General features: G+C 31.9%; 2 protein-coding genes across 4 annotated transcripts; both read right to left on the reverse strand.

Annotated features, from left to right (window-relative positions):
• Positions 1-535: 535 nt before the first annotated feature.
• Positions 536-12,571, reverse strand: LOC118044377 (nuclear pore complex protein NUP93A). Of its 3 annotated transcripts, none has more exons than XR_012167507.1 (16): positions 12,321-12,571; positions 11,840-11,931; positions 11,607-11,673; positions 11,318-11,377; positions 9,745-9,834; positions 7,766-8,035; positions 6,367-6,462; positions 6,065-6,199; positions 5,825-5,878; positions 5,626-5,709; positions 4,940-5,026; positions 3,959-4,861; positions 3,547-3,728; positions 2,576-2,867; positions 1,065-1,218; positions 536-771 (listed from the first exon to the last, which is right to left on the reverse strand). XR_012167507.1 is itself a non-coding variant. In XM_035052644.2 (15 exons), the coding sequence occupies exons 1-15, from the start codon at positions 12,420-12,422 to the stop codon at positions 1,141-1,143; spliced, it is 2,592 nt and encodes an 863-aa protein (XP_034908535.1). In that variant the 5' UTR covers positions 12,423-12,570; the 3' UTR covers positions 846-1,140. The 3 variants fall into 3 exon arrangements, 1 of the variants encoding a protein (XP_034908535.1); XR_012167506.1 differs by having other exon boundaries at positions 536-789; XM_035052644.2 differs by lacking the exon at positions 536-771 and having other exon boundaries at positions 846-1,218; positions 12,321-12,570.
• A 1,885-nt stretch (positions 12,572-14,456) lies between these two features.
• Positions 14,457-17,925, reverse strand: LOC118044375 (G-type lectin S-receptor-like serine/threonine-protein kinase At5g24080). The gene is made up of 4 exons (XM_073403535.1): positions 15,876-17,925; positions 15,576-15,756; positions 14,984-15,437; positions 14,457-14,883 (listed from the first exon to the last, which is right to left on the reverse strand). The coding sequence occupies exons 1-4, from the start codon at positions 17,140-17,142 to the stop codon at positions 14,542-14,544; spliced, it is 2,244 nt and encodes a 747-aa protein (XP_073259636.1). The 5' UTR covers positions 17,143-17,925; the 3' UTR covers positions 14,457-14,541.
• Between the last annotated feature and the right edge of the window lie 7,667 nt (positions 17,926-25,592).

Raw genomic sequence — 25,592 nt, forward strand, 5'->3', positions numbered from 1 at the left:
ATATGTATGCTTGCACAATCTGTCATGTTCTGATTTTTATATCAATAAATCGGATCTTATTATAATAATAATAAATAAATAAATAATTCGGATCTCATGTTTTTTTTTTATATATAAATGAGAAAACACAATAGAGCAAATTAATGGCTCTCAAAATTTCTTTTTGAAAATTTGAAGAACGTTAAATTTTTGCCAAAAGTTATGACAAGTTGTATTAATTTTAATTTTTTACATGTAAATCATAATTATGAAACTTGATTCAATTTAAGTTTAAAATTATACGTTGAGTGGATTAATCTAGATTAATTATAATCAATTTAAAATGATATCATTTCAAGATTATTTTTTTAAAATTATTAAAAATTTTAAAAAATAATTTAATCAAATCTTGAATTAACTTGTTAATTTATTCAAATTTGATTAGATTTGTTTTTACATGAAAAAATAGTTTTGAAAATATCTGAATTTTTATTTTTGCTTCAAATTAATTATTTTTTTATGATCTTGAATTGTTTTAATTTGTTTATGTTTAAAATAATTTAAAAACACTAAAAAATTAATTTAAAATTATTTTTAACATTTATAAAAGCTAAAGGAGTTTAAGCATCTCGATGCTGGTTTCAATTCCTTTAAAGGTCTTAAAATTACAACATTTGGATTTAGCATATACCTCGGCTTTGCCAGTTGCATCTTCAATATAGGGCCTCTTTTGCCGCCACTCACACAAATCTTTCTATCTTGAGCCTCTCCATCAACCAGAAGCTAAAATCCCTTGTTCGAAATGCAAACCTGTCAATTATCAGAATTCCTAGTTGATATCCATCTAGCTTTCAATTACTGGTTAATGACACGAAAAATTTGCAGCATCATCTTATCCAAAAGGATTTCACATACGAGCTCGCATTTCAGAGTTGAGAACTATTGACAGAAGGATCTTGCAAGTTTTTAATACAAATCTGCACAGTTCGTTTCGAAACAGCAGCATTTCCTCACCAAGAAACACTCATATTGGTTAGGTTAAATTTTCATAGATTGTTACTTCAAAGAGCTAGATGTATGATAACCTGAAACATTGCATCTATCACGGATTGGTCAACCAGAGGGTCATCTTGCCTCTCAAACCACCACAGTTTATTTACTTCACAAACTTCGAGCAACCTTCTCGTACAAATCCCGAGGCCAGTTCCGACTCATATTGTTTGCAATAAACTGTGTAATCTGCAAAGGGCATAGGAAAAAGAAAAGAAAGAAAAGAAAACGTAATTGTGAGGCAATAACATTTTGTGCCACATCTCAACAGAAAAACCACATTTTCAGCCATAATTGCCATCTAAATTGAGAAGATCAAAATCCATCCATTCATTTTCAATATTAAAATATTGCCAATGGTCACTATATTTGCAAATCCAACGATTTATAAATAGAAAAGCCCATAGAAAACAAAGAAATACAGACCAAATCAAATAAATTAGAACTGTGCATGAGTATGCATTTGGCAGCATATATGAGTACATTATTGCATTGATGTGATTTTGATCGTTAAAATCTACAAATTTTTTTCTAACCCCATACAATCTGTAGGAAAATTATCAAAATCAATTTAATCATTTTTCTAGCTCATCATCATCATTTTTTAATAAAATAGGCCTTCTCAGTTTTCAAGTTTAATCCATCAAGTATCTGAACTTTTTCAATTTTCACACTTGGGTGTCTCAACTTTAATTTTTATCAATGGAGTTGTTCATCTATTAATATTTAATAATAACACAATCACGTGCCTTGATGGATGTCTGCTAGGAATTTGCGAACCTATCCATAAAATGATGACTTGAACACCAAAACTTTAACAAAAAAGATTTAGGATTGTTATCATTCTAGGTTTGCCACATCATCAATTAAACTAAAAAACATATATACACAACAAAGATTTCATGCTTAGAACATGTCTTAGAGAAATACCTTTTGAACTTAGTAAAACAGAACTCATATTTCATACTCATGCTCACAGCATTGATCATTTTTCTTGGAAGATTTTGGTGCACATGTCATCATTCAACAGACATATCAACAAATTTCTAATAGATGTCCATTGAGGCGCTTCATTGCGATGTTATCAAAAGATGAGCAACACAATTGATAAAAATAAAAATTGAGAATGTAATCATGAAAAAAGAAAAGTTTAAAAACTTGATATGTCCTTATCTGGTAAAAATTGAAAGATTGCCTTGAAATCAGTAAGGAAGCCTATCTAGACTTTCAGACTGATCAGTACGCAAACAGGACTTAAATTGCTTAAAAATTATAGATTATATGATACTATGATCCCACAGATTCTATTGCAATACCAATTGTACCCACTCACATTCTCCTCGCAATTCCAAAGATTTCATTGGTCCAGAACATACAAGACTATGATCCAGGTTACACTTTTTAACAACCTTCACTCACTATCTTTTGAAACTACAGATGCAGCAAGCAATTTCAAGGAGATCACATGAAAAATAGCATTTGCAATGGTGCATCTATACCTACAAAGGAAAAATAACAAGATCAGAGCATAAATTTTTTAAAATACCTTTGCTTTCATGGCACGAAGTGATCCATCAGAATCTGTCACATTATCCAAACATGTTAAAGCAACCTTCAAAAGGTCTGGCACACAATCCTGAACACGAGGGGATAAATTCTGAAGAACATCAACAGTGATATCTGGCACTCGTGGATCCAATGGAAGAAAAGGAAGTTTGGCAAGCTCCCTTAAAGCATCAAGAAAATGACCCAGTCTTGCCAACTTGAGAACAGATAATATCGCCTCAAGCTGTCTCAACACGGTTTCTTGCTCTAGGACAAGGTCTCTTTCTTGAAAACTGGACATCATAACCAAGTGATTAAGTTCTATAGAGAAGACATAAAAAATAAACATCCCTTTGATATCGAAAACTATAGAAGCCATAGAGATGGGATGCTAAAAATTCAAAGGAACTTGTTTAGCAATCTTTAGTAACCTTATCATATTGCTAGAATCACAACAGTTCAGAATTCATCGATTTCAGTAAAAGTCCAAAACTTGAATTGATGGCAGGGATAAAGTTCAAGAGCTGAGAATCCAGACCATCAAAAAGTTCAGCAATAAGAAAACATCATTTGTGTAAAATGAGTGCAAAATAAAGGTGAAGTACTAATAACCTATATGAAGAATTCAGAAAATTGATAAACAATTTAGTACTTGCTTAGTGCATGAAATGTTAACCAAAAACGTTTTCAACATAGATCAGGTAAAGTCATGTGTCATCACCAACTTGAGTTTCAACAAGGGTTTGATATTTCTCTGGTCAATTACAATTTAATCTTAAATTTACAGCATAGGTCGCAGACAATGATGACAATATAAACCATGAAGTAGAAGCTTCCAGTGCTTCATCTTTAACTATATTATGCTTGAGCACTTGTAATCTAGTAAAAAATATCACAAGCAAACTATCATCCCAAACATGACAACAATGCAAGAAAAAGGAAGCTGAGGAAAACACCAAGGATCAGAATTACCTGAAATCGGGATAATACTTAAAGGTCACGAGAATCTCATTGCCAGAATTAATGAGACCAGCAGTTCGGCTCTCACCATCCAATCTACCACGTGATAGCGCGCAAATTGCTTCTGACAGGGACTTGTTGATTGTATCTAAAGCCATGGCAAATGCCCCAACTCTCTTCTGAATTTCTATAGACTGGATTTTGGAAATGACATCAGGGCAAGTCAACAATGAGAAAATGTAAGGCAAGGGATTAATAGAGGTAAAAAAAGCCAGCTAGTCTATTGCTTTACAAATAAGTAGATAACATTTTTGGAGGAAGAGAGAAGCATAATTAGAGAAAAGATGTGAAGGCTTTCTCAAGAACCCCAAAATGAAATGATTTCAAACCAAGAAAGTCAAAAGGCAAGGAAATAAAAAGTTACCTTTTCATCTAGTCCAGCCTCTTGACACTTGCGAGCAGCTTCAAGTAGAAATTGTTGTCTTGCTTGGAAATCGATCAAAAATCGTGCCAATTCACCTTCTTCTCCAGCACCTCTTGGACCCAGAAGAAAATAAATACCACCATCCCTTAGCAGAAGCTCAGTGAGGAGCTGCTTCAACATCAAGCTTCTCTGCCTCTGCTGATCAATATTACATCTCCCAGTCCATGATGTTTCTCCACCACCTACTGTGGCTGCAGCTTGGGCATAATACTCTAGTGCCATTGAGAGATTTCCATGATGTAAATATACAGATCCATACTGCCTAATTATGCTAGAGACCTCTGCATAAGCATCCATTACCCCGAGTTTTTGCCCAGCTCCACCACCTTCAGTAAGAACCCCATGGTCTGCTAGTGCAATTGATATATGGACTGCATCAATATCATATCCTTCATCTGCAGCTTCCCTAGACAGATATAAGATAGCTGGTAGCATCTGGACACTTAAAAGTAATATATAAGGGTACACGAGAGGGTCTTTCCCATTTTTTGTGTAATATGATGGCTCAAATTTATTCAAGTATGCCTGCAAATCCTCCAAACTGTATGGTACCAAGCTTTCATTCAGGACCAGAGTCGAGGTCCCAGCAGGGTAATCTCGTACAGCTGATAATTTGAACCACAGAAAATCCTCTATAGTATTGAAAAGGGTTGGAAGATCTCTCAACAGGTGGTCAATCTGCCTGCGGCAACCAGATACTACAGCATAGAGCAACAACTTTTTCTTGTCATATGCAGCTCGACCCACTCGATCACCCATTCTTAACATTTTCTCACATTCTTCTGAAGCAGCAGCTGCAATGTCCATAGGCACCATACCTCCAGAGTTGATCCACTCCATGAGCTGTTAAAGGGAAAGCTGATTACAAAAGCTGCTAATGAAGAAAATAACTTTTTATCTTGAGCAGTGAAAAATCAGTACCATTGGAGCAAATTGGAGTGAAGCACGGGAAGACAGGGCAACAGTTCTCGCTTCCTCATAGTACCCAGTTCTCAAGCAAAAATAGATCTGTTATAGACAGCAACATATGATTTAGTATGAGACAGATGTTTTGGATAAAAGATTAAGAAACACAATTATTCTGTATTCTGATAGAAGAATGATTGGTTTGTCATGACAGCTAGAAAATAAAGTCAGTTTACTGGTATTTTTCTTTCTCATAGTGGCTTCAAAAGGAATTAACTATTCTGCTTAATGACTTGACTCAAATTAATGAATATAACTAATCAATACAGATGCATGCATGCACTTTAAATTAATTACTTTTCTTGTTTCTGAAATTACCCTAAACACCACTGCTAATGTTGTTTTCAAATATATAAATTATAGCAACCACTTCATAATTTTTAGCCACATGAGGTCTCTCTATAACAACAGTGTAGATAGTGGTAGTGTGCAATTTCAAATAAATTGCTGTGCTATGTAATAAAGAGAGAAAAACACGATGGCTACTTTCTTACTGATTTGTTGCAATTCCTACTTTATTAACCCTTTAAACAATGGTCCTCTGGCTTTCACTTAACAAGCATTTAAACAGCCAAAAATTAAAAGTACTCCTAAAAATATTCCTAGGTAACAAGACCCTAAAATATGAATTTATCAATGACCTGCTGCCAAGTGGTATCAACAGGAGGCTGCCTATGAGTATCACCAGCATCAAAATCCAGAACTCCATAATCCCTCAATCGAATCTGCACAGAAAGATAAGATACACAAGAAAAATATAATTTTCCATAAACAAAGACAGTCACAATGAACAAGTGCAGGAATGCAAGTCCAAGTCCAGTAGCAATAATTTAAACAAACCCGGAGAAATGCACGAACTCTTTGTAAATTCCCAACAGCTCCACCAAGAGCAGCCTGACACGAGAACAAAAAAAATGGTGAGTGGTAATCAACACAATCAAATAACAATTTGTTAGAAGCAAAGAACAAAAGTAGCAGCAGTGATCTAAAAGAGTATAAGAGCACATACATTAACATGTAAATTGTTCTGAAAAATAATATTTTCTCTATAAAAGAAGATAATAGTAAAAGAATTATTACCTGAGCAGGATGATTTTGTATTGTATCCATGATGTATTTTTCATGGCCCCATTCAAGATGGCGCCTTGCACCAATCACTAACGACATTTTCCTTGAAAGACTCTGTTTCATGGTTGTATTTTCACCCACCAAAGTCTGTCAAAGTATATATATATTTTTAGATGGAAAATAATATTTTAAAATGAAATAATACACTGGATTTATCAAATATAAAGAACTGTTCATATGAAAACTTAAAAAACTCTATAACGGTCCCACTACAACCTATCTCAGGAAAATAAGAAAACAGTTAAAAAGCATACCTGAACAAGATGCCATATCTTTTGCATGTTAACAGATTTTCCACCTGATACTTCAGCACCTAAGCTTTCATAAGCACCCTTGAAAGCTGTTGCAGGCTACAGGACATAAATTATACACATATCAACAACCCCAGCGTCCTATTAAGAGAGCCTAAACACAGGAGAAGATGACACAGAAGCATAATGGTCTTTGAAGATCTTTACTTCCTAGCCATGCAGGTTCCATATGACAGCTTGAGGAAACATATTATCAGAACAAATGGGCATAACATCTTTTCCCTCAAAGAACTTGGAAGCCACTAAGATGGGTGTTCGTGTGCTTTCTTTAAACTATGTGCTTGTATGCTAATACATATCTTTGGTTACTTAGCTATGGAGTGCCTAACATGGATGCATACTTAAAGAAGCTAGAACGTGGCTGTAATGTTTGTTAGAAGAGAATTGAGAAGACATGTCTAATCATTTGTGTTATGCATGTCATAAATTGCCATACCCCTCAGATGCAAGATGCATCCCCTCTCAGGCATGATACCTCAGAATCGTAGTGGTTGAATCTCTAGTCTCAGCCACTTCATTAGAATTATAGCCCCTACTCATATCCTTTAAGATTATTTGATGCTTACGGTTCTGGTATAGTGGTATTTTGAACAAAATCTAACCCCTTACCAATTTTGTGTTAGAGTTGATACCGGCGCTGTCAGACATCAAAAGTGTGCATTGCAGAAAAGCTTATGGTGAAAAAAGATTAAAAATATAATTCTACAAAAAATGCATCTCCAGTTCTCAATGCTAGACTTTCTATTTATGGGAAAAAAACAATAATAATTCTATGATAAAGTTTCTTAATAAGCTCCCAATGAGCATCAAGGCGAGGTACTCTATCAAATTGAATCACTAGAATTGGACCACCATAATATAAAATATAAGAAAAAAATGCTGGTCACCCATGGTCCAAGGACATAGTTTAGAGATTTCTGAAGAATACTTTGATGTGATAATTTAAAAGAAGAACATAAAAAGGACAGTGCAAGCTCAATATGCTGCCTCATGTCAAGGAAACAGCATGTAAAGGAGACAGCATAGATGCCTTTCAACCAGCAAGTTGATATCAAAATACTGCAAATAAATCTTGATTATTCACTGGCTGTCTCAGTGTTGCCTTTCTCAAATCCATGAGATGCCAGCTGTGACTATCATTGATAAGGAATATTCTTTCTAGTCTCCAGTAGATAAATCCTCCATTCTGAAACTTGAGGTACATTTCATAGAAAAAAAATTCTGTTGAATATTGGATTCACTATTTTTCTTTAGTCTATAGCTACTCAAGAAGTAGATTTCTCTCTAAAAGATGCAGAAACAAGTTTTGATAGAGAAAAGGTGTGAACAAAACCAGCCTTACTTTAAACTGTGAGCCATGCTCTCGTGCACGGTTCAGATTCTTCACAGCCTCAGCATATGCTGAAGCTTTTTTCTCCACAGAGGATTTGTTAGCTAAAGGTAAATTTTCCATGCCAGATGAGCCAGAAGAAACATGAGGGCTGGAAGCCAGAGAAGCTATTTGACGAGAACGAGTAACCCCAGTGCTTGTATCAACTAAGTTAGTCTTGGGTAATGATGAAATTCGGCTCAAGCTCTGAAGAAAGTCACGTCTTTCCTTTTGCCAATCCTCCTGCAAAATATCAAGTTTGGCTGATTAACCAAAGTGAAAACCTAGCGAGCACAAAAACATCTAAGAAGTCATCAATGTATACTTTCCCACCCTCCTCCATCTCACTGGGCCAAGGCTTTGCCACCATGGCAGGCACAATAATCAAATCAAAACAGATTTTATTGAGAGAGGTAGTCAAGGGAGCGCAACATCATTAAACAGCAAGACTTAGAGGAGACTAGAATTAGCCTTCTTAATTAGTTGCAGATGTGACTTTTTGAATAACATAATTTTCACAGAAGTCTGAACAGAATGTCCAGTCATTCACTAAGACATATCTCACTAGCACTCTAATAGGCAATCACATCCACTAAAATCCCTGTCTATCTCTTACCACCATAGAACCTTTCATGTGTCAGTGGTAGTTCGTTTTACATTTTTATATATCTACAAACAACCAAGTTAGTTATGACATAATTTTTTAACTTCTTAAAATGTAATTGCTCAAAAGTAAAATACTATGACATTTTTTTGCCACTGGCAAGGTTAAGGGAAAAGTCTATATTACTAGTTTAATTTATACAATGGTCCACTTCACTCCTTAAAGTTCAAAAGGTTGCACAGCAACCCCTATAGTTTGTTTTACTAGGGTCCTGTCCATTTGAATAGGTAGCAGGGTTGGATGGAAATTTAGTGGGTACCAATACCAAGATGCATTGAATTATACATATACTAAAAGGAAATGGTGTTTTCCTGTAGAAATGGCATAATTGTAAATTTTTCCAAAATTTCTACTGTAGCAGTGGCAAAATTGTAATTTTCAGGGTTTTTTTTATTAAAGAAAAAAAGTTTTTCCTTTTTTTTCTTTACATTTTTTTTTAAAACAAAATTTATTTTTTACACTTTGAATATTTATCACTGTACACTTAGCCTATTTATACTTTTTTTTTTTCCTTATTTTTATTCTTTTGTAATATTTTTCTACACCTTTTTTTTAAAAAAAAAATATTATATAAAGACTAAGGAAATGGTGTTTCACTGTAGCAATTGCAACATTATTCCATTTTTCTGCCACGTTAAAAATTAGCTTAAGATCTTACATTTTTTTATTAGCACATATTATTTTCACTATATTTTATTATATGTTAGTATCGACATTTTCATTCACAGTTATATTTTTTACTCGATGTTAAAAAACACATTAATAACACCTACATGTTAATTCTTTTGCATTAGAAAAAATATTATTCGACCCGCAACGAGACAAGTTAAATGAAGCGTTGACACTTTATTTTTTGCATTTATTGGCACAAATACTTCTCGATGTATTTAATTAAATGCATGCATATGATTTTTTATTTATAATTAGAATTTTTTTAACAAAAAAAACACATTTGAAAAGCTTGCATATTTATTGTTTTTTGCCAAAAGAAATTATCCGACCCGCGGCGAAGCTCGAGTCAAATAACTAGTATATTACATGTTCAATCCCATATTTTGTGTGGATTAGCCTGCATTCCAGCACGCCATTATATATGGGTAAAATTGCAAATTTAAGAAAACTTCAAGAGTAAGTAAAACATTAGGAAAAGTATAGGGACTTAAAGTCACTTTACCATATAAAATATTGTTACTAAGAAGTCGAAACTGTGATTGCTTTAGCAGCTTATATATATTGGCAATAAACAAAATTATACCACTATTTCAAATACATGCGGTATGGCACTAACCTCCAAAACTTTCATCATGTAATCATTAAAACTTCTTACGTTATCCTTCTGAGCTTCCTGAATGGCTGATACCATTGCCATTTCATGAACCTAAGCACAAAAATTGCACAAAATGTAACACCATCAAACCAGGAAAAAAAAACACTTTTTAAGAAGCAAAAGCATTCATCTAAATGGTTGGAGGAAACTACTTCAGATGAAGCAGAGTTGCACAACCAAATGAAAAGGTATTGCCTAAAACATTAAATCATTTATCAGCCAATTGCATGTAACACCATCATCCATCCATGAATTAAACGCAAAAAAACTCATGAAACAGGGGAAAGAATAACCACCTTCATTGAAAGTTTCACTTCAAAGGTTCCAAGCAACGAGATGGGAAAACAAAACTAGGCTATTACATAGAGACATATTGGCACCAGCTCAAAGATTAGAACAGCTTTCCGGCTACTATTTTTCTTTTTTCCAAACTTTAACACAAAAAAGAAGAATGCTTTAGGACAATTCATGAAGCTTAAAGGAAAATATTTTAAGACAACTAATGAAGCTTTTCTACCAAAATCTTTTCCCTTCCAAACAGATATGAAGCTTAAACAATATGGTGTTTGTTCCAATAGATTAGTTTGAGATTTTCAAGAAATTTTGCTGGCCATATCTCTTAGGCATTTACGGAGGATAACTTTACGTTGCCCTTCAACCAATTCTACACAAGAATTTTGGGAAGTTTCCATGCATATAAAACCATGATGAAAGAAAATGGTATCATCATACAGTGACAAAACAAACAAGAAGATTGCCAAATTAGATGGCTAGTTTCAAAAATCATCTTCTTTAAGCAGTCTCAGAAAGTCATCATTTCTGGGGAAAGAAAAATCATTACTTCTTTTCAGACAAATGAAAGAAGAAGAACATGATTAGAAAAAACCATTGTTTATAGCAAAAACTAAGATTCAATCTTTAAGTTTTTTTCTAATTTCAATATTAATACATGGGCTCTTCTGTCAAGCAGCATGTAGCAAACAGGATGATTATGTGTTCATGTTTTAGTTCTTTGGTACAACCCATAACTAAATTTAACAGAGCATGTAAACAACACATTTGAACAGTGAACAGATTAACAGTGTAAAATATTCCCTATGCCAACAAAAACTTCTCTTAGAATTGAGGATGGAGGGAAGGCGCAGCTAGTATTTCTCTGAGTCCTGTGAACAAGTTGCTTTTGGCTTTTGGGTAGGGGAATTTCATTAGTGACTTCACCATGATCGGGATGCTACACGAGCTAATATTCAATTTAGTTTTTCTACTTTCGATACTAATAAACAAGCACTTCCGTCAAGCAGCATGTAGCAAACAGAATGATTATGTGCTCATGTTTTAGTTCTTTGGTACAACCCATTACTAAATTTAACAGAATATGCAACAACACATTTGAAAAGTCAACAGAATAGCAGTGAAAAATATTATCTATGCCAACAAAAACTGATGATAGAGATGAAAAAATAAAGAAAAAGGACAGTAATATCAACAGTATCATAGATCTGTTGCTCAAATCATAACTTAACAGCAAAAGTACCTGTTGTAGATACTCCTCAACACTTGTTGCCTCGGCAGGAAACACATCCTCAAATGTTGTCTACAAAATAGTTTCCAAAAGCAAGATAAGCATGCTTACAGAAACAAGGCCGTATTAACTACCTACTATTATAATCTTAATTTCATTCAATAAGACATAAGAAACTTGTTTTTCATTAGACTATTGTACTCTACAGTCATTCATCAACTGTTTAGAAAAATAAATTTGCAGGACTACATCTACTGAGGCTAGGTTATATATGGTAATCAAAATGTAAGCTAAATTTTACCTTCAATTCAAAAGACTTAAGATCTCGAGCAAGCTGCTCTGCATTTATCCCTTCACGTGCAAGAAGCCTGTGCATACATCAAACAATACAAATAAACCACACCCATGACCCATTCAAGATTCTTCTCACTCGCAAGAGTTCAATAAATGCCGCCTCTAAGGGGCAAGAAATCACAGAAAACAGTATTTAAAAATTGATAGAGAAAAAATGAGAAAGTACTCGGAAAAAACAACCTTGTAGCGGCAATAGATTGCGAAGGAGCCTCAGTTCTTATGGTTTTCGCCTTGAGTTTCTTTGATAATGCTTCTAATTGATCTAAGTTTCTCTTTAACATACACAAAAAACATATAAAGTCATGAAATTAAAATAAAACAGCAAAATGCACTACTTCTAGTTGTCATAATAGTCACGAGAAAAATATTTATTTGATGAATAATAAAACTGTAAAGGAATTAAATTGAACGCAAATGCAAAAAATTCTTTTTTTCTTCAAATAAGGCAGTATAATTCTCCAAATACGAAAGAAAAAGTTCGCAATGTTAAATAAATCGAGCTTTCAATTAATATTTTTCAATTTTTCGTTGCGCCTTTACTGAATAAGAAGAAAAGAAAATGGTGATTAACGATGACTAGAAGTATAACTAGAGTTTTGTAACGGTTATTTTAAAACATGAAGAACATGAAGGAAAAGGAAAAGGAAAAGGAAAGAAGAACCTGAAGAGGAGGGAACTGAGCAGAAGGAGCGGCTTGTTCGACAAGCTTAGTAGAGGAGTGAAGCAGATCAGTCCAGTTACTCATGTCCTGTTCGCTACCCATTTCTACTGCTTCTCTCACTCTCTCTCTCTCGCGGTGCTTTTCTTCTTTTTCTTTTTATTTTTTTTCTCCACGGAGAGAGGGTTTTAGGCTGAGCTTCTTCTTTATAAGCCCTAGTTTTTTTTTAAACAGTAGTCTACTGCTACCGGAAAAAATGGTTTCTTTCGAGTTAAGTTTTGGGATGTTTAGAATGTTCGTTAATTTTTAAAATATTATTTCTAACATTAATATATTAAAAAAATCTAAAAATATTAAAAAATAAATTAATTTAAAATAAATAAAAAATTAAATTTTTTAAAAAATATTTTTAAAACATAAAAATAAAACGATTTAAAAGAAATGGAATTTGATCACGGTAAGCGTGAGTTAGGCTTGGTTGTAATGAGATTTTCACTCCATAACAAGATGAGATCCAATTAGGAATTGGATTTCAAATTTTATGAAGATCAATCTTGTAATTTCAAAATTCTAAGCCTAGTATTTTGAAGGTGTTTTTTTTCCCTTCTTGACAATAAAGAGAATATTATTATGAATGGATTGAGATTAAATTATTTTTTAAATGAATTTAAAAATATATCTTTACAGTTGTTTGGTGTATTTAAAAGAATTTAATAAATTAAATTTTGAAAGAAATATCTCAACTATTCAGGTTTTGAATTTGTTTTCTAAAGATAACTAATTCGAGTCTCACAAATTTTAGAACTACTAAGAGACTTATATGATCATTAGTTTCAAAACCCGTGGGATTAGTCGAGATACACACAAGCTAACTTAGACACCCACGTTAATCTAAAAAAAAAAATTAAACCCATGAACATATTTATATTCATTAGATCATCATATAATATTAATATTATGAAAGTTTTGGACTTCAGAAATTATAAAAATTAGTATGATATATTCAATTTATTTGCATGCTATCTTGAGACGTGATCCCCATCAATGAAATCATTGTGATGAGCTATTTTCTAGTAAGAAAAAAAAATTTAATGGCAATAATAGTGCTAATGCTACTAGCTCTATTTTAAGTAATGTATTTTAGTGACAAAGAAAATTGCTTAGTGTTTTTTTTTTTTTTGGTGTTAGAAATGTTTTGGTTTGTTTTTAGAATAATATTGGGATGGTGTCTTGAAATAAATAAAATAAAAAACATGAATAATAGAAATAAAATGAAGATGTCCATCGTACTTATTTTATGTCAAATACAAATTTTTTTTAAAAAATAAAAATTCATTTTAAAATTATCTCAAATAAAAATTTATTTTATATCTTTATTTTTTTATTAACATGTTTTTATTTTTTTGCATTTTTCATTTTTTTATCTTGAAATAATAATAAAAAATAGCCTAAAATTATTCATGGCATGATATATATGTTCAAAAGCAAATACTTTCACTTTGTTGTGACTTTGGAGTTACAATTAATAGAAATCAAGATAATAAGATGAAAAAAAAAATCTCATTTTACTGATATTAACCATGCGGCCACTGATTCTAGATGTCATCTTGTAAATTCATGAGCCGTCAATGAACATTTTTTCCCATTGAAAATTGCATGGGTTTGTGATGATGAATGATTCATTCATTTTATGCTCTATGTTTATATTGATGGAGGCATTTACTAGTGAAGTTCTTTTTCTTCATGCATTGAACCAAAAGGAACCAATTTCTAGTGTTTGAAATGCTTTTTTTTTTTTGGCTGATGAGCATGTAACTGGCAGTAGAATCCCTTTTCTCTCTAAAGATTTCATGTTCAAGCCTTTATTTTGTTAAAAAAAAAACATCTCTTTTGAACATATATAATGTTGAATGTTTAAATCAATCTAATATTAAAAAAAAAAAAAAATTTAGGCGGCTCCATCTACAGTATAAAAAGTTTAGAGCTTAAATTAATAGAATGACATCAACTACACAAACAAAATTATATCGGTTTACTTTTTAGGGGTATAATTTAACTGTCAGGTTCTAATTTGTTTTTTAGCAATTACCAATTCAAGTCTTACAAATCTTAAAATCATTGGAGATTTATATGGTTGTTAATTTAAGGCCTGTAAGATTAATCAAGTTACACGAAAGCTAACCAGAACAACCAACTTAATCAAAAACAAAATTGTGTCGGTTTCCTATCTAGGTGACATTGTTGAATAACTGCATGTAGCACGAGATGATGGAAGATCAGTAGCGATGGAGAAGGAGCTATATTGATTGAATTCTCTCTTCATGGCCTTGTAAACTTGTTCTAAGCCTTCTTCTATCAATTCCAAAACTGTCTGAGGCATTGGCGGGGTGTTGATATCCATTGATCCTTCTAGCATTTTCACTACTTCTCCCATTGAAGGTCTCATGAAGACCTCATCTTGAATGCACCAAAATGCCACTTTCAGTGCTCTCATTAGCTCTTCTTCTTTTACCGATCCTTCCAGTCTGCGATCTGCTGCTCTCAGTGGCGTATCATTCGTCATCGCCTGCACAAGTCCATTGAAGAAATGATCAGATTAAACAAGAATTATTGCCATGAAGCACTCAATGTAGGTGAGGTTGAGGGAGAAAACTTGATTTAGACACCTTAAAAGCCCACCCAGGGTAAAAGAAGTCCTCTGCATCAAAAGACATGTCGAGGTTTCTCCTGCCACCAACAATCTCCAAAAGAAGCATCCCAAAACTATAAACATCAGCCTTTACTGTAATCGGCCTGTTGCTAATCCATTCTGGAGCCAAATACCCTCTTGTTCCTCGAACCATGGTAACAACATGTGAATGCTCTCTTCCCATAAACTTAGCTAGTCCAAAATCTGATACTTTAGGACAGAAATTCTCATCTAACAAAATGTTCTCTGGCTTGATATCGCAATGAATTATCCGGTTCCTGCACTGTTCGTGAAAGTATGCAATCCCTTGTGCAGTAGCTATGGCTATATCGAAGCGCGTTGACCAATCCAGCAGTCTGTCTCGGAAACTATATGATGGAAAGATCCATTTGTCCAATGACCCATTTTTCAGAAACTCATAAACTAGGAGACTGCATGCCAATGCCAAAGAACAAAAAAAACCATGTTTTAGACTCATAGTATCTGAAGAATGTTGGATGAACCAATGACATTTTAGGCTTTTCAACACATTGAAATGACCAAACTGATTTCTGAGAAACATTTCTTACCGATGCGATCCCTCGGAGCAGTACCCGCAAAGACGAACCAAGTTCATGTGGTGCATAGAGCCTATGGTGTTCACTTCAGTTATAAATTCTTTCTCCCCATGAGGCAAAACCTTGTCTAGTTTCTTTACGGCAACCAAAGTTCCATCTCCAAGGCTTCCTTTGTATACACTCCCAAATCCTCCTGCAACACAGCGATAGCATGCATAAAATCATAATCAAAGCTCAATTGACTCACATTTCCTCTGTTTCAATTCCTCTGTTTCTTTAGTAGACATGGCATCATTTCTGATCAATATTTACCTGTTCCGAGTAGCTGTGAAAAATTGCAGGTACGAACTAGCAAGTCTCGGTAAGTAAAATGTATTGGAGCGCCATGAAGAATAGGAGAGCTTTCCATAGCTCTTTTCAAGGATCTCTTTTTGTGAACATTGTGATACAGTAATAGGCATAGGAGGACAACAAGAAATGTCATGCTGAGAACTATAGGTACAACCAAAACCTTCCCTTTTGTATCACCATTATCAGACCCACTTTTATTGGCTCCTGGAGTCATCGATTCATTCGCTCTAACCTTCACAAACAAGGTGGATCCAGGGTCCTCATATCCACCAAAGTCTAAGCTCCTCAGTATCCAGCAATAAGGATTCTCATCATCAAGCCCATAAACAGAAGCCACACACTCACAAGCTGACAGGCAAGCATCCCCACACCTTGACACTGTAGGAATGTCACTGTAGTTTGCAATCACCGAAAAATCGGAGAAATAGTAATTTGTTTGCTGCACCGCTGCAATCTTGAACTCAGATGTCTGATTTGCGTTTCTCGAATCACATCTTCCAATCGACGATGAGTTATCCGAGCAGAAGTTATCGCCTCCTGCCTTGGAAGTACCAGGCAAGCATGAACAAGAAGCAATAGTCTTGCTTCTATCCAAATTACACACCCCATTACCACATATTCCAGCAATCTCACAAGGGTTTGACACTGCAGCCCACTCTGGAACCCACTGCCGCGAACCATTAACATCGTTATCCCATCTATACAATCTCAAATTTCCGTTAGTCTCAAGTATTAGTCTTCGAAGAACTGATAACCGAGTACTTGATTGACTTGAAGCTAAACCTAATCCATTATAGTCACCATCATTTTTATACACATAAACTGCTCCATTTGATGATTCACCATACACAATTCCAAAGCTTCCTGCTCCATCTAAAACCGCAACCACATCCCCCGTAACATTCGAAATGTCCGGCCCAGGCCAGTAGGAATAGTTGGCATAAGCTTCAGGTGCAGCATCATAGGTTTCAGGCAAGTTATATGTTAAAGCAAGGCTTAGTGAAGTGGGCTGTTGTAACATTTTGAGAGAGTAATAGCCACCTTGTGAAGGTGATTTTGGTACTGATGTTAGTTCAAGAGATACTGTTAAAGGCTGGTTTGGAAGTAAAGTATCAGAAGGGTGTTCAAAACTTTGCCATGCTGAGTGGTTGGAGTTAGAGTGGAGGATGAAGTTGCCAGTTTCTTCCATGCTTGCTGACGTAACGCCTGCGTCGGAGGTGTTTGACATCCAAACTGTTCTGTCCCCGTCTATTAGGATTAGGTTGCCGGTGGTGTCCAGCTCCAGGAATGCATTTTTGGTGACCAGAGAGTTTCTAAATATTAGATTATCACTGAGCAAATTCAGAAATTGTCACCTGCAAGAGCTTCTGTGAAGACTAAAGAAGGAGAAATGTCTTTGATTTTTCTCTCTCTTTTTCCCCTTGTCAGGATTCAGTGCCATTAATGATCCATAACAGATTTTCATGGACTTTGCAGCTTATAAATACTGATTTAATACATTAATAATATAGTGATACTGTACTTAGGCATAATACAAGCATAAACTCTTTTAAAGCAAGCAGAAACCATTCATATCGCCCATTTATCTTTCTTTTGTTTTCTGTTCATATAATTAAACAAGAACGTCAGACTTCTGCTTTCAAATTTTCTTGACAGATTATCTTATATAGTTCTCGAAACTATACATCGATTTCCAATTAAACTTCCAAGTCTTCCTATCTAAAATCATCTTAACTTTTCTAACATGTCAAGTTCTCTTTAAAATAACATCAATTAATTCATGAAATCAAAACTATATATGGAAATTATAATGAATATATATATATAGATAGAACCTGACGAGGTTTGAAGAAAATCCCAAGAGATGCGAATGTGGATTTCTGGTATATTAAGGATCCAATTGATACAAATTATTTTAGGAACTCAAATAAAAACAATGTATAGCTTAGGGACCAGTACAAGGTTCGATCCTTTTTAAACAAAAACAAATTAATGCTTAGACCATCAGGCATAAATATAAGCATAAGCAAGCGTACCTATTAGCTGACCAGACCACGGTTCGATCACCAGGAAGATCTACGAACCAAATTGCCACTTGGAATTTGTCACGAGCATTAGCCGCTGAAGCGAAACCAAAGGCAAAAGTGCCATTATCTGAAACCCATGCTTCATTTTGATCACGAGCGACCAGTCTTGAACCCAAACCAATGTAGCTAGCCCTAGCCCCAGGGCCGACCAAAACCAAGAGAAAGACGACCAAACAAGCAGCCATGGCAGCAGCTTAGCACTAGTTAGCAGGCTACTAGCGCAAAATACTCACAACCTGAAAGAGCCAAAGCTTTAAAGTAGAACAGTGGCCATGCATTGTTATTCATGAGAGTGAGAATGGATTGAAAGTTTTTTTTGTAGAGACGACAAATTGGAATATCATAACACGTGTACAGCGGTTGGTGAACTACCCTTTGAAAAAAAATACTCGGATCAAATGGTCGGCTAGAGCTATAACTTGGGGGTTTTATGGCACGTGTACGGTAATCAATAGCGATATTGTGGTTTTCAAATGGCTGTGATGCCCCTATTGCCTAATATTTGACACGTATTTTCAGCCATTTGCATGAGATTGAAATTATTCGGGCTTTCACACTACTAAGTTGCTATTTGTGTTTTGAAAGCTTTTTAAAAAAGATTAAAAAATTTTATTTTTTTATTTTAAATTAATATTTTTTTATTTTTATATTATTTTGATATGTTAATATGAAAAATAATTTTTAAAATATAAAAAAAATTATTTTAATATATTTCAAAATAAAAAATATTTTAAAAAATAATTACAACTATACTCCTAAATATAATAATTTATTGTTGCCGAGATACTGTCATGTGCATAAGTTATTAAACTCATACTAATGTAGATTAATTTATAAAGTTTAAGATTTGAAACTTACAAATATAAGTTTTGGATTAAACCGAAAATATAGACTTATTTAAATAGATTTTAATAATTTAATTAACTTGATGGAGTATCTCATAAAAATAAAATAAAATGTTATTGATTTAATAAAAATAGTTAGTTTAAATCTATGTTATTTTCGTTTAATCACTCCCCAAAACCAGATCTAATTAAGGAAGAATAAAATAAAATAAAAATGGGTTTAAATCTATTGGGATGTGAATTACAATGAAAAGCTTAGGGATGCTTGTCAAAATATAATGTGTTTTTAATATAGAGATAAATAGTTAATTTGATTTTGAAATTTGTGAAAAGATGTTCCATGAAAACATCTCGATGGTTAAGACTTGGAACTTTTAACAGTTGATATTAAATTCAAACTTTAAAAGGACTGCAGCGGGATGCAGGAATAGAGAGGGGCTGTCTACGTCGAGGACTTAAATTTCTAGTTTCTTGGTTATCGCTACATTGTAAAGTTTAATTTTTTGTTTAAATAAAAAATATATATAAATGTGTTACAAATTGTATGTTTTAACATAAAAAAAATAATAACGAATTAAAAATATAATATATATTGGACGATATATTTTTTAATTATTTTAATGATGACATATTAAATGATATTTTTTAAAAAATATTGAGATAATGATATGATATGTCGAATCGACCCAGACCAATCGTAGCTAACCTATAAAACTTGCGACTCAGATTATAAGAGTGTAATGATCCTATAAAAAAATAAATTATGAAACTCAATTCTCAAGTAACCAAGAATGTTAAAGGACAAAAATAAATAAAAAATCAATTTAAAAAAATAGCTTGAGTTAACATGGGTAAACTCGTTAAACATATGAATTGAGTTGTGAGAATAAAATCATTCCATATAAAGCAATTTAAAAAAAATCACGAAACTTAATTTTTGACCAACTAAGTGTTGGAGGCTAAAAACAAATGAAAAAAAAAAGACCAAAAAAAAAGAAAGAAAAGAGGAAAATTAAAGAAAAAAAAGGTAGCATTGCAAGATTGTGATAACCCTATAAAAAGAAAATCATATAGATTATGAAGGTTAATTCCTAATCAATCTAATATTGAAGGATAAAACTAAAAAAAATATTAAGTTAAAAAAATAACAAAAAATAATTTAAGCTAATTCGAATTAACTTGTAAAGCCTGTGACTTAAGTCATTAAATCAGAATAACCTTATAGAAAGCATTTCAAAAAATATTACGAAGTCCTACTTCTAATAATTTTAATGTTGAAGGTTGAAATCAAAAAGAAAAAAAAAATTAATTTACCAATATATAACTTAACAGGAAAAAAAATTAAAAAAAATATGAAACACAATTCTCAAGACAATCTAATATTAAAGGATGAGATTGAAAAAATAAATAAGTTGAAAGGTGAAATAAAAAAAAATCCTAAAATACTATTCAAATGATTTTTTTTTTTTTGTGGCTACAAAGATTTAGCTACCCAATTAGTTTTTTGTTTAATTATATCTTCCATTAAAAAAAGAAAGTAAGAAAATTTAGTAAGTTACTAAATTTTTATAATTATTGTGATGATTATAAAGAATATATATTTTTTAAAATATTAACTAAACTCATTAAACCTGATTTAACTTTTGATGGAACGCAATGTCTAGATTATGAGTTAAATAATTAAACTGAATTAATTGAAAACAACATGATTTTAAGATTTTTTTTAAAATGATATTATTATGTTTTCATCTTATTAATTATATTGCAAGTTTACTCATTAAATTGCCCGGATTAAAATAAATCAATTAATATTTAATTTTAAAAAAAAAACTCATTCTAAACCAAAAATTTAATCGTGTCACCAAGTTAACTCGTATATTAGTGCGGGTTTAAGAACACTTGGATGAACTATTCCTCTTCCATTAAAATACAATTGCATTCAAGAGAAGTTGTTTCTAATTATTATCCACTGCGGACGTTTGATAAATTTTCTTCCTTCCAGCTGTTACATTACATTAATTTTCTATCGTTACATCATATTGATGGATGCATTGACCGTTCCGCCATGGAAAGATTGAATTTCTCACACGAGGAAAAAAGGGCTCCAATGTCGATAGAAGCTGACTATAGGGTGCCCCTCTGTGTTTGTTTTTACTGTAGGCTATAATTATTTTTCAAATAATTTTTTGTATTAATATATATATTAATAATATTTTTTATTTTTTAAAAATTATTTTTAATATGAGCACATCAAAATAATTTGAAAATACTAAAAATATATTAATTTAAAATTAATAAAAAAATAAAATAAAATTTAAATTTTTTTAAAAAATATTTTTAAAACTTACAAACAAAATATAAATTCCCTTTCAAAACCTCCGCACCTGGACGTAGGGACCAGTCAAGATAAATTAATCACCTCTTGAATTATGTGGGCGGTGCAAAACTTTCATGATCATCAGGGGCCATGTATTAATGATCCTCTTTAATTTGAATGGCACAAGTCTACAAAGCAATGCTATGCTACGTTCGAAATAAAAGGAAGGTTTAACATTTTCTTTTTTAAAAAAATTATTTGATATTATTATTAAATTTAATCTAAAAGATGAACTTTAAGTTTCCGTGGCATGAATTTTTATTTAGCTTGAATTTCAAATTAAATCATATAAAAATTATTTTGACACCATCTATTTAATAGGTCCAATAATAACATGTAAAATTAATAAAAAAAATATTATTTGATTTTAAAAAATATATTCAAGGTGATATTTTTTTTTTAGTATTGAGATGAAAAAATATTAAATTGATCTTGGTTAAGCGGCTTGATTCGGGTGATAAATCCGCGATTTGGGTGATGGATTCTAATAGGTTAAGAATTTTACTTTTCAAAATCTATTTTTTACTTAATTATACCATAAAAAAATAAATATTTATAAAATTAAGCATAAATCAAATGCCCTGATGTTTACTTAATGTTGCAATAACTTCATAACAAAAAAAATATTGAAGAATTGAGAAAAGAAGGAAAAAACTGAAAAAAAGGAAGTGATTTCACCACAAGTTTTATATTAGTAAGATAATTATACATGTTTAATTAGTCATATGCTTCGACATAATTTTAATTATTTTAACTATGATATAAGCAACGCTTAACTAACTGTTGATTTTTTTTTTGGGGACCAAAAATGAAGTTAGGGATTTCAACTGAAGAGGCAGATTTATTATCACGTTCCAATAACAAAGTTAAAGCGGACGACGGAAAACGCCGCCTAGTGGAGGAAACTAGTCCTGATAGAGTTTGGCTGCAGGGAAAGAAACTAAAGGAAACTTAAGCTACAAGGATTCTCTCGTGAGAGATAGTCACATAGATTAGAGTAATTCTTAAAATATAATTTATATTATTATTTAATATAGTTTTTTTTAAGTAAAAACCTTTTAAAATTTAAACTTACAAAAATTCATACTATTATATACTTAATTTTTATCATATATATAGGGATAATGATATTCAAACTTATAATCGCTTGGTTATTAAAATTATGATATTATATTAATAACCATCTTAATCCAATAACAAAATTATTAAATAAAACTTCAAGATATGATTTATATTATTCTTTAACAACGCTTTGAGTTCATGAATGAGCGTGATGGCAGAGGAGGGCAAAAGCACATAGAGCAGCTGCAAAACTTCAACAGCAACCAAGCTTCGAGACCACTAGAGCCATCTGCTATGGAGGAGGACTTGGTTTGAGACAAACAAAAGTGATATGGTATTGGAGGGGGAAGAAACTTCAGAGGAAATGGACACTTCTGGTCAGTTTGCTTCGCAGTGAAGAGGTGGGTAAGGGTGAGTGCTCTTAATTATTACTGTTTTATTCTCCAACCACAATAACTATTGTATTACAATATTTGTGAATCGCTGTCTTTTGTTCATATAAAATCTAAATATAACAAAATACATAAATTATATTAGCATTATAATTTTTATAAATTCTTTTATTTAAAGATTTATAAACAACATATTTGAGATGAATATTAAAAATATAGACACGAATAAAACTTTTATGCTATGTTTTCACTTAGATGTATTAAAATATTTTTAGAAGTTTGATAGACAAAATACAGTGTTAATGAATTACTATATAGGTTAGGGATGATTTAAGAAACTTATTTTATATCATTTATATTCTTATGATGTATAAATAACTATGTGTTGAAAAAAGAAAAGAAAAGAGTAACCTATTTTGTAAATTTTTGTAATGTTTTATTCTACTTCCTAATGGGCCTTGATTTTATATACAGTTATGAAATACGGTGTTACATTGAAAGAACTAATGGGCCTTGATTTAATTAAATTTATGCTTCAGTCACAAGATATGCATCCAAATTAAAAGTTCCACTAGCTGAAGATTTTGGAAGTATAGATTATATGAAATTATAAGGGCGAGTAAAAAATTAAAAAATTGGTTAAACTGAATTTTTTTTAAAAAAAATCAAAATATGAAAAAAATTAATTAAATAGATGAGAATATTTTATTCGATTCGGTTTAACAAGTCTAAAATCAAAAAACCAAACCAAAATTAATAAAAAAAAATCGAACCAAAAAAATCCAGTTAAATCGAAACCAAACCCATTAAAAATTATAAAAAAAACCTAAAAAATAATATAATTTTTGGTTTTTAATATAAAATAACCGAGCTGAACCAAAACCAGTCAGTTGGGTTTCAGTTTTTGTTTCTAAAACAACTTAACCAAACGGAACTAAAACCAGACGGTTTGAACTAATTTTGGTTTCTTTTGTCTTTTTTTAAATTTCAATTTGATTATTTTTATAGGTAAAAATTAAACTGAACAAAAAATAATCACTTCTAATAAATCCACTCCCTAAAGAATTAATTAGTTGATATATATATAATTTTTGTGTTAAGCATGTTACAGCTCCTGCAGACGAACACCTCCATGATCACAGCTCCCATATTACAGCTTCTGCAGACCAGTATCTTCATGATCACAGCTTCTCCAAATCAACGCAACATCAAGCCACGAAATCTGCTACGAAATATAATATCTCCAGCCCATTGTATATATTCTCACTTTCTTATTTTAGAGAGCTTACTAATTATACAACTATAACACATTTATTAAGATTACTTTTGTATATGCTTTCTATAAACACTCTTGTTTGAATAATAGACAGTGAATTTTTCTGCATATCTCAACTTCTTATATAATATCTGAATTTTAATGATGAAATGATTATAAGTTTGAACTCATCAACTTTATTGTAAATAATTAAATTAATAAATTAAATATAAGATAATTAATATGGAAACTATGTATATTTTAAGCTAAAAAATATTTCATTTAACAGAATATATTTAATTATAATATAAAATTATTCATGAAACTTTACCTAACTTAAACTTTTGACTTTTGAGTAAAGATAATTATTGAATTTTTATAAATTTTAACCTCCATTTATCAACAACCTTCAAAAGCTAGAGGTGGAAATTAGAAAAACAACAGCATGAACACAGGAAATGCCAAAATCACAATCGTCTTGTCAAGAGGGATAACCACGAAGACTTTCCGCTAGCAGCTGCTGGGGCCTTTTACTTCAATTTTTTTTTTTTTGGATTCGATAAAATCCCATTATCCGGAAAATATATTTTGTAGGTTTAGATGAACGAGTAAAACCCCGACTGTCTTAAATTTTTACAAAAAGTATATGTCCTGACTCGAACTCAAAATCTGCTGCGTAGATTAAACCCTTTACCACTGTTCATAAATTAATCACATTTTCTGCCCACCCTCTTGGATTTAGCTAGGCCATTTCGAGCAGCTTGCATAGCTAATTAATCGTATGGAATTTTTGTTCTTTTTAGATTTATTCTTTATAATATTTACGTAATGGTTTATAAATGGAAAATCGAAAGAAAACCAAAACATGAATATTTCAGGCTCTCTCGACACAGCAAGAAGTTGAAACCAAAAATATATTTTTGACATGTATGTTGTTAATTTAGTTTTTAAATAACTTTTTATGATATTTGTGTATTTTTAAAGAAAAAATTTGTTTTTCAAGCAACTCATTTAGTTTCTTAAAAAATATTTAATTTTCTAAAGAAATTATTCAATTTAAGTTATACTTTTAATTATAATGGTAACGTAAGTTATTTTATTAACAATAACACGTCGATTTTTTTTTATTAATATGGATGTCCGGGCTAACTTGTATTCACATAAACTAATCCTACAGGTCCTGAAGTTAATGATTATATAATTCTCTAGTGAGCATTATATTAATAATTATAGAGCTCGAACTTGAGACCATAAAGAAAATAAATTTTTTTATTCTAAGTTTTTACCACAGAACCACCTATTAGATGGTTATAACACATCGATTCATTACTAGATAATTTGATGTGATATTTAATATAAAGATTTGTTATTCCATATGACAGCGAACTATTTCTTAGCTATTATATAGTTATGCTTTCTTCTTTCCAGGTGTCTCTCTTAGAAATCTTAATTTGAACATTTTCATGCATGAAATTATTTGATTAACCTTTTGTTACGTGCAGCTACTTTTCAAACAATATTGTCTAATTAGGGCGAGTTAATTTAGTGACGATTCTTTGAGTTCAGATGCGGTGGAGCAGTGTGAGGAGATGGATCAATTGTGATATCTTGAATGTCGTTTTACTTGTTTAGACTTGCTCGAATGATTAATCCAATATTA

Source organism: Populus alba, chromosome 12, assembly GCF_005239225.2.
Source record: "Populus alba chromosome 12, ASM523922v2, whole genome shotgun sequence".
Lineage (NCBI taxonomy): Eukaryota > Viridiplantae > Streptophyta > Magnoliopsida > Malpighiales > Salicaceae > Populus > Populus alba.

Bases quoted from the DNA above. Each gene is read 5' to 3' on its own strand.
- LOC118044377 (XM_035052644.2), bottom strand. From the start codon at position 12,422: ATGGGTAGCGAACAGGACATGAGTAACTGGACTGATCTGCTTCACTCC. The intron at 5,710-5,824 runs GTTTGTTTAAAT...CTTTCTGTGCAG, and splicing joins GAGTTCGTGCATTTCTCCGG to ATTCGATTGAGGGATTATGG. The intron at 1,219-2,575 runs GTATTTTAAAAA...TGCCCTTTGCAG, and splicing joins TTCGTGCCATGAAAGCAAAG to ATTACACAGTTTATTGCAAA.
- LOC118044375 (XM_073403535.1), bottom strand. From the start codon at position 17,142: ATGTCAAACACCTCCGACGCAGGCGTTACGTCAGCAAGCATGGAAGAA. The intron at 15,757-15,875 runs GTAAATATTGAT...GCTGTGTTGCAG, and splicing joins TTCACAGCTACTCGGAACAG to GAGGATTTGGGAGTGTATAC. The intron at 14,884-14,983 runs GTGTCTAAATCA...GGACTTGTGCAG, and splicing joins ACCCTGGGTGGGCTTTTAAG to GCGATGACGAATGATACGCC.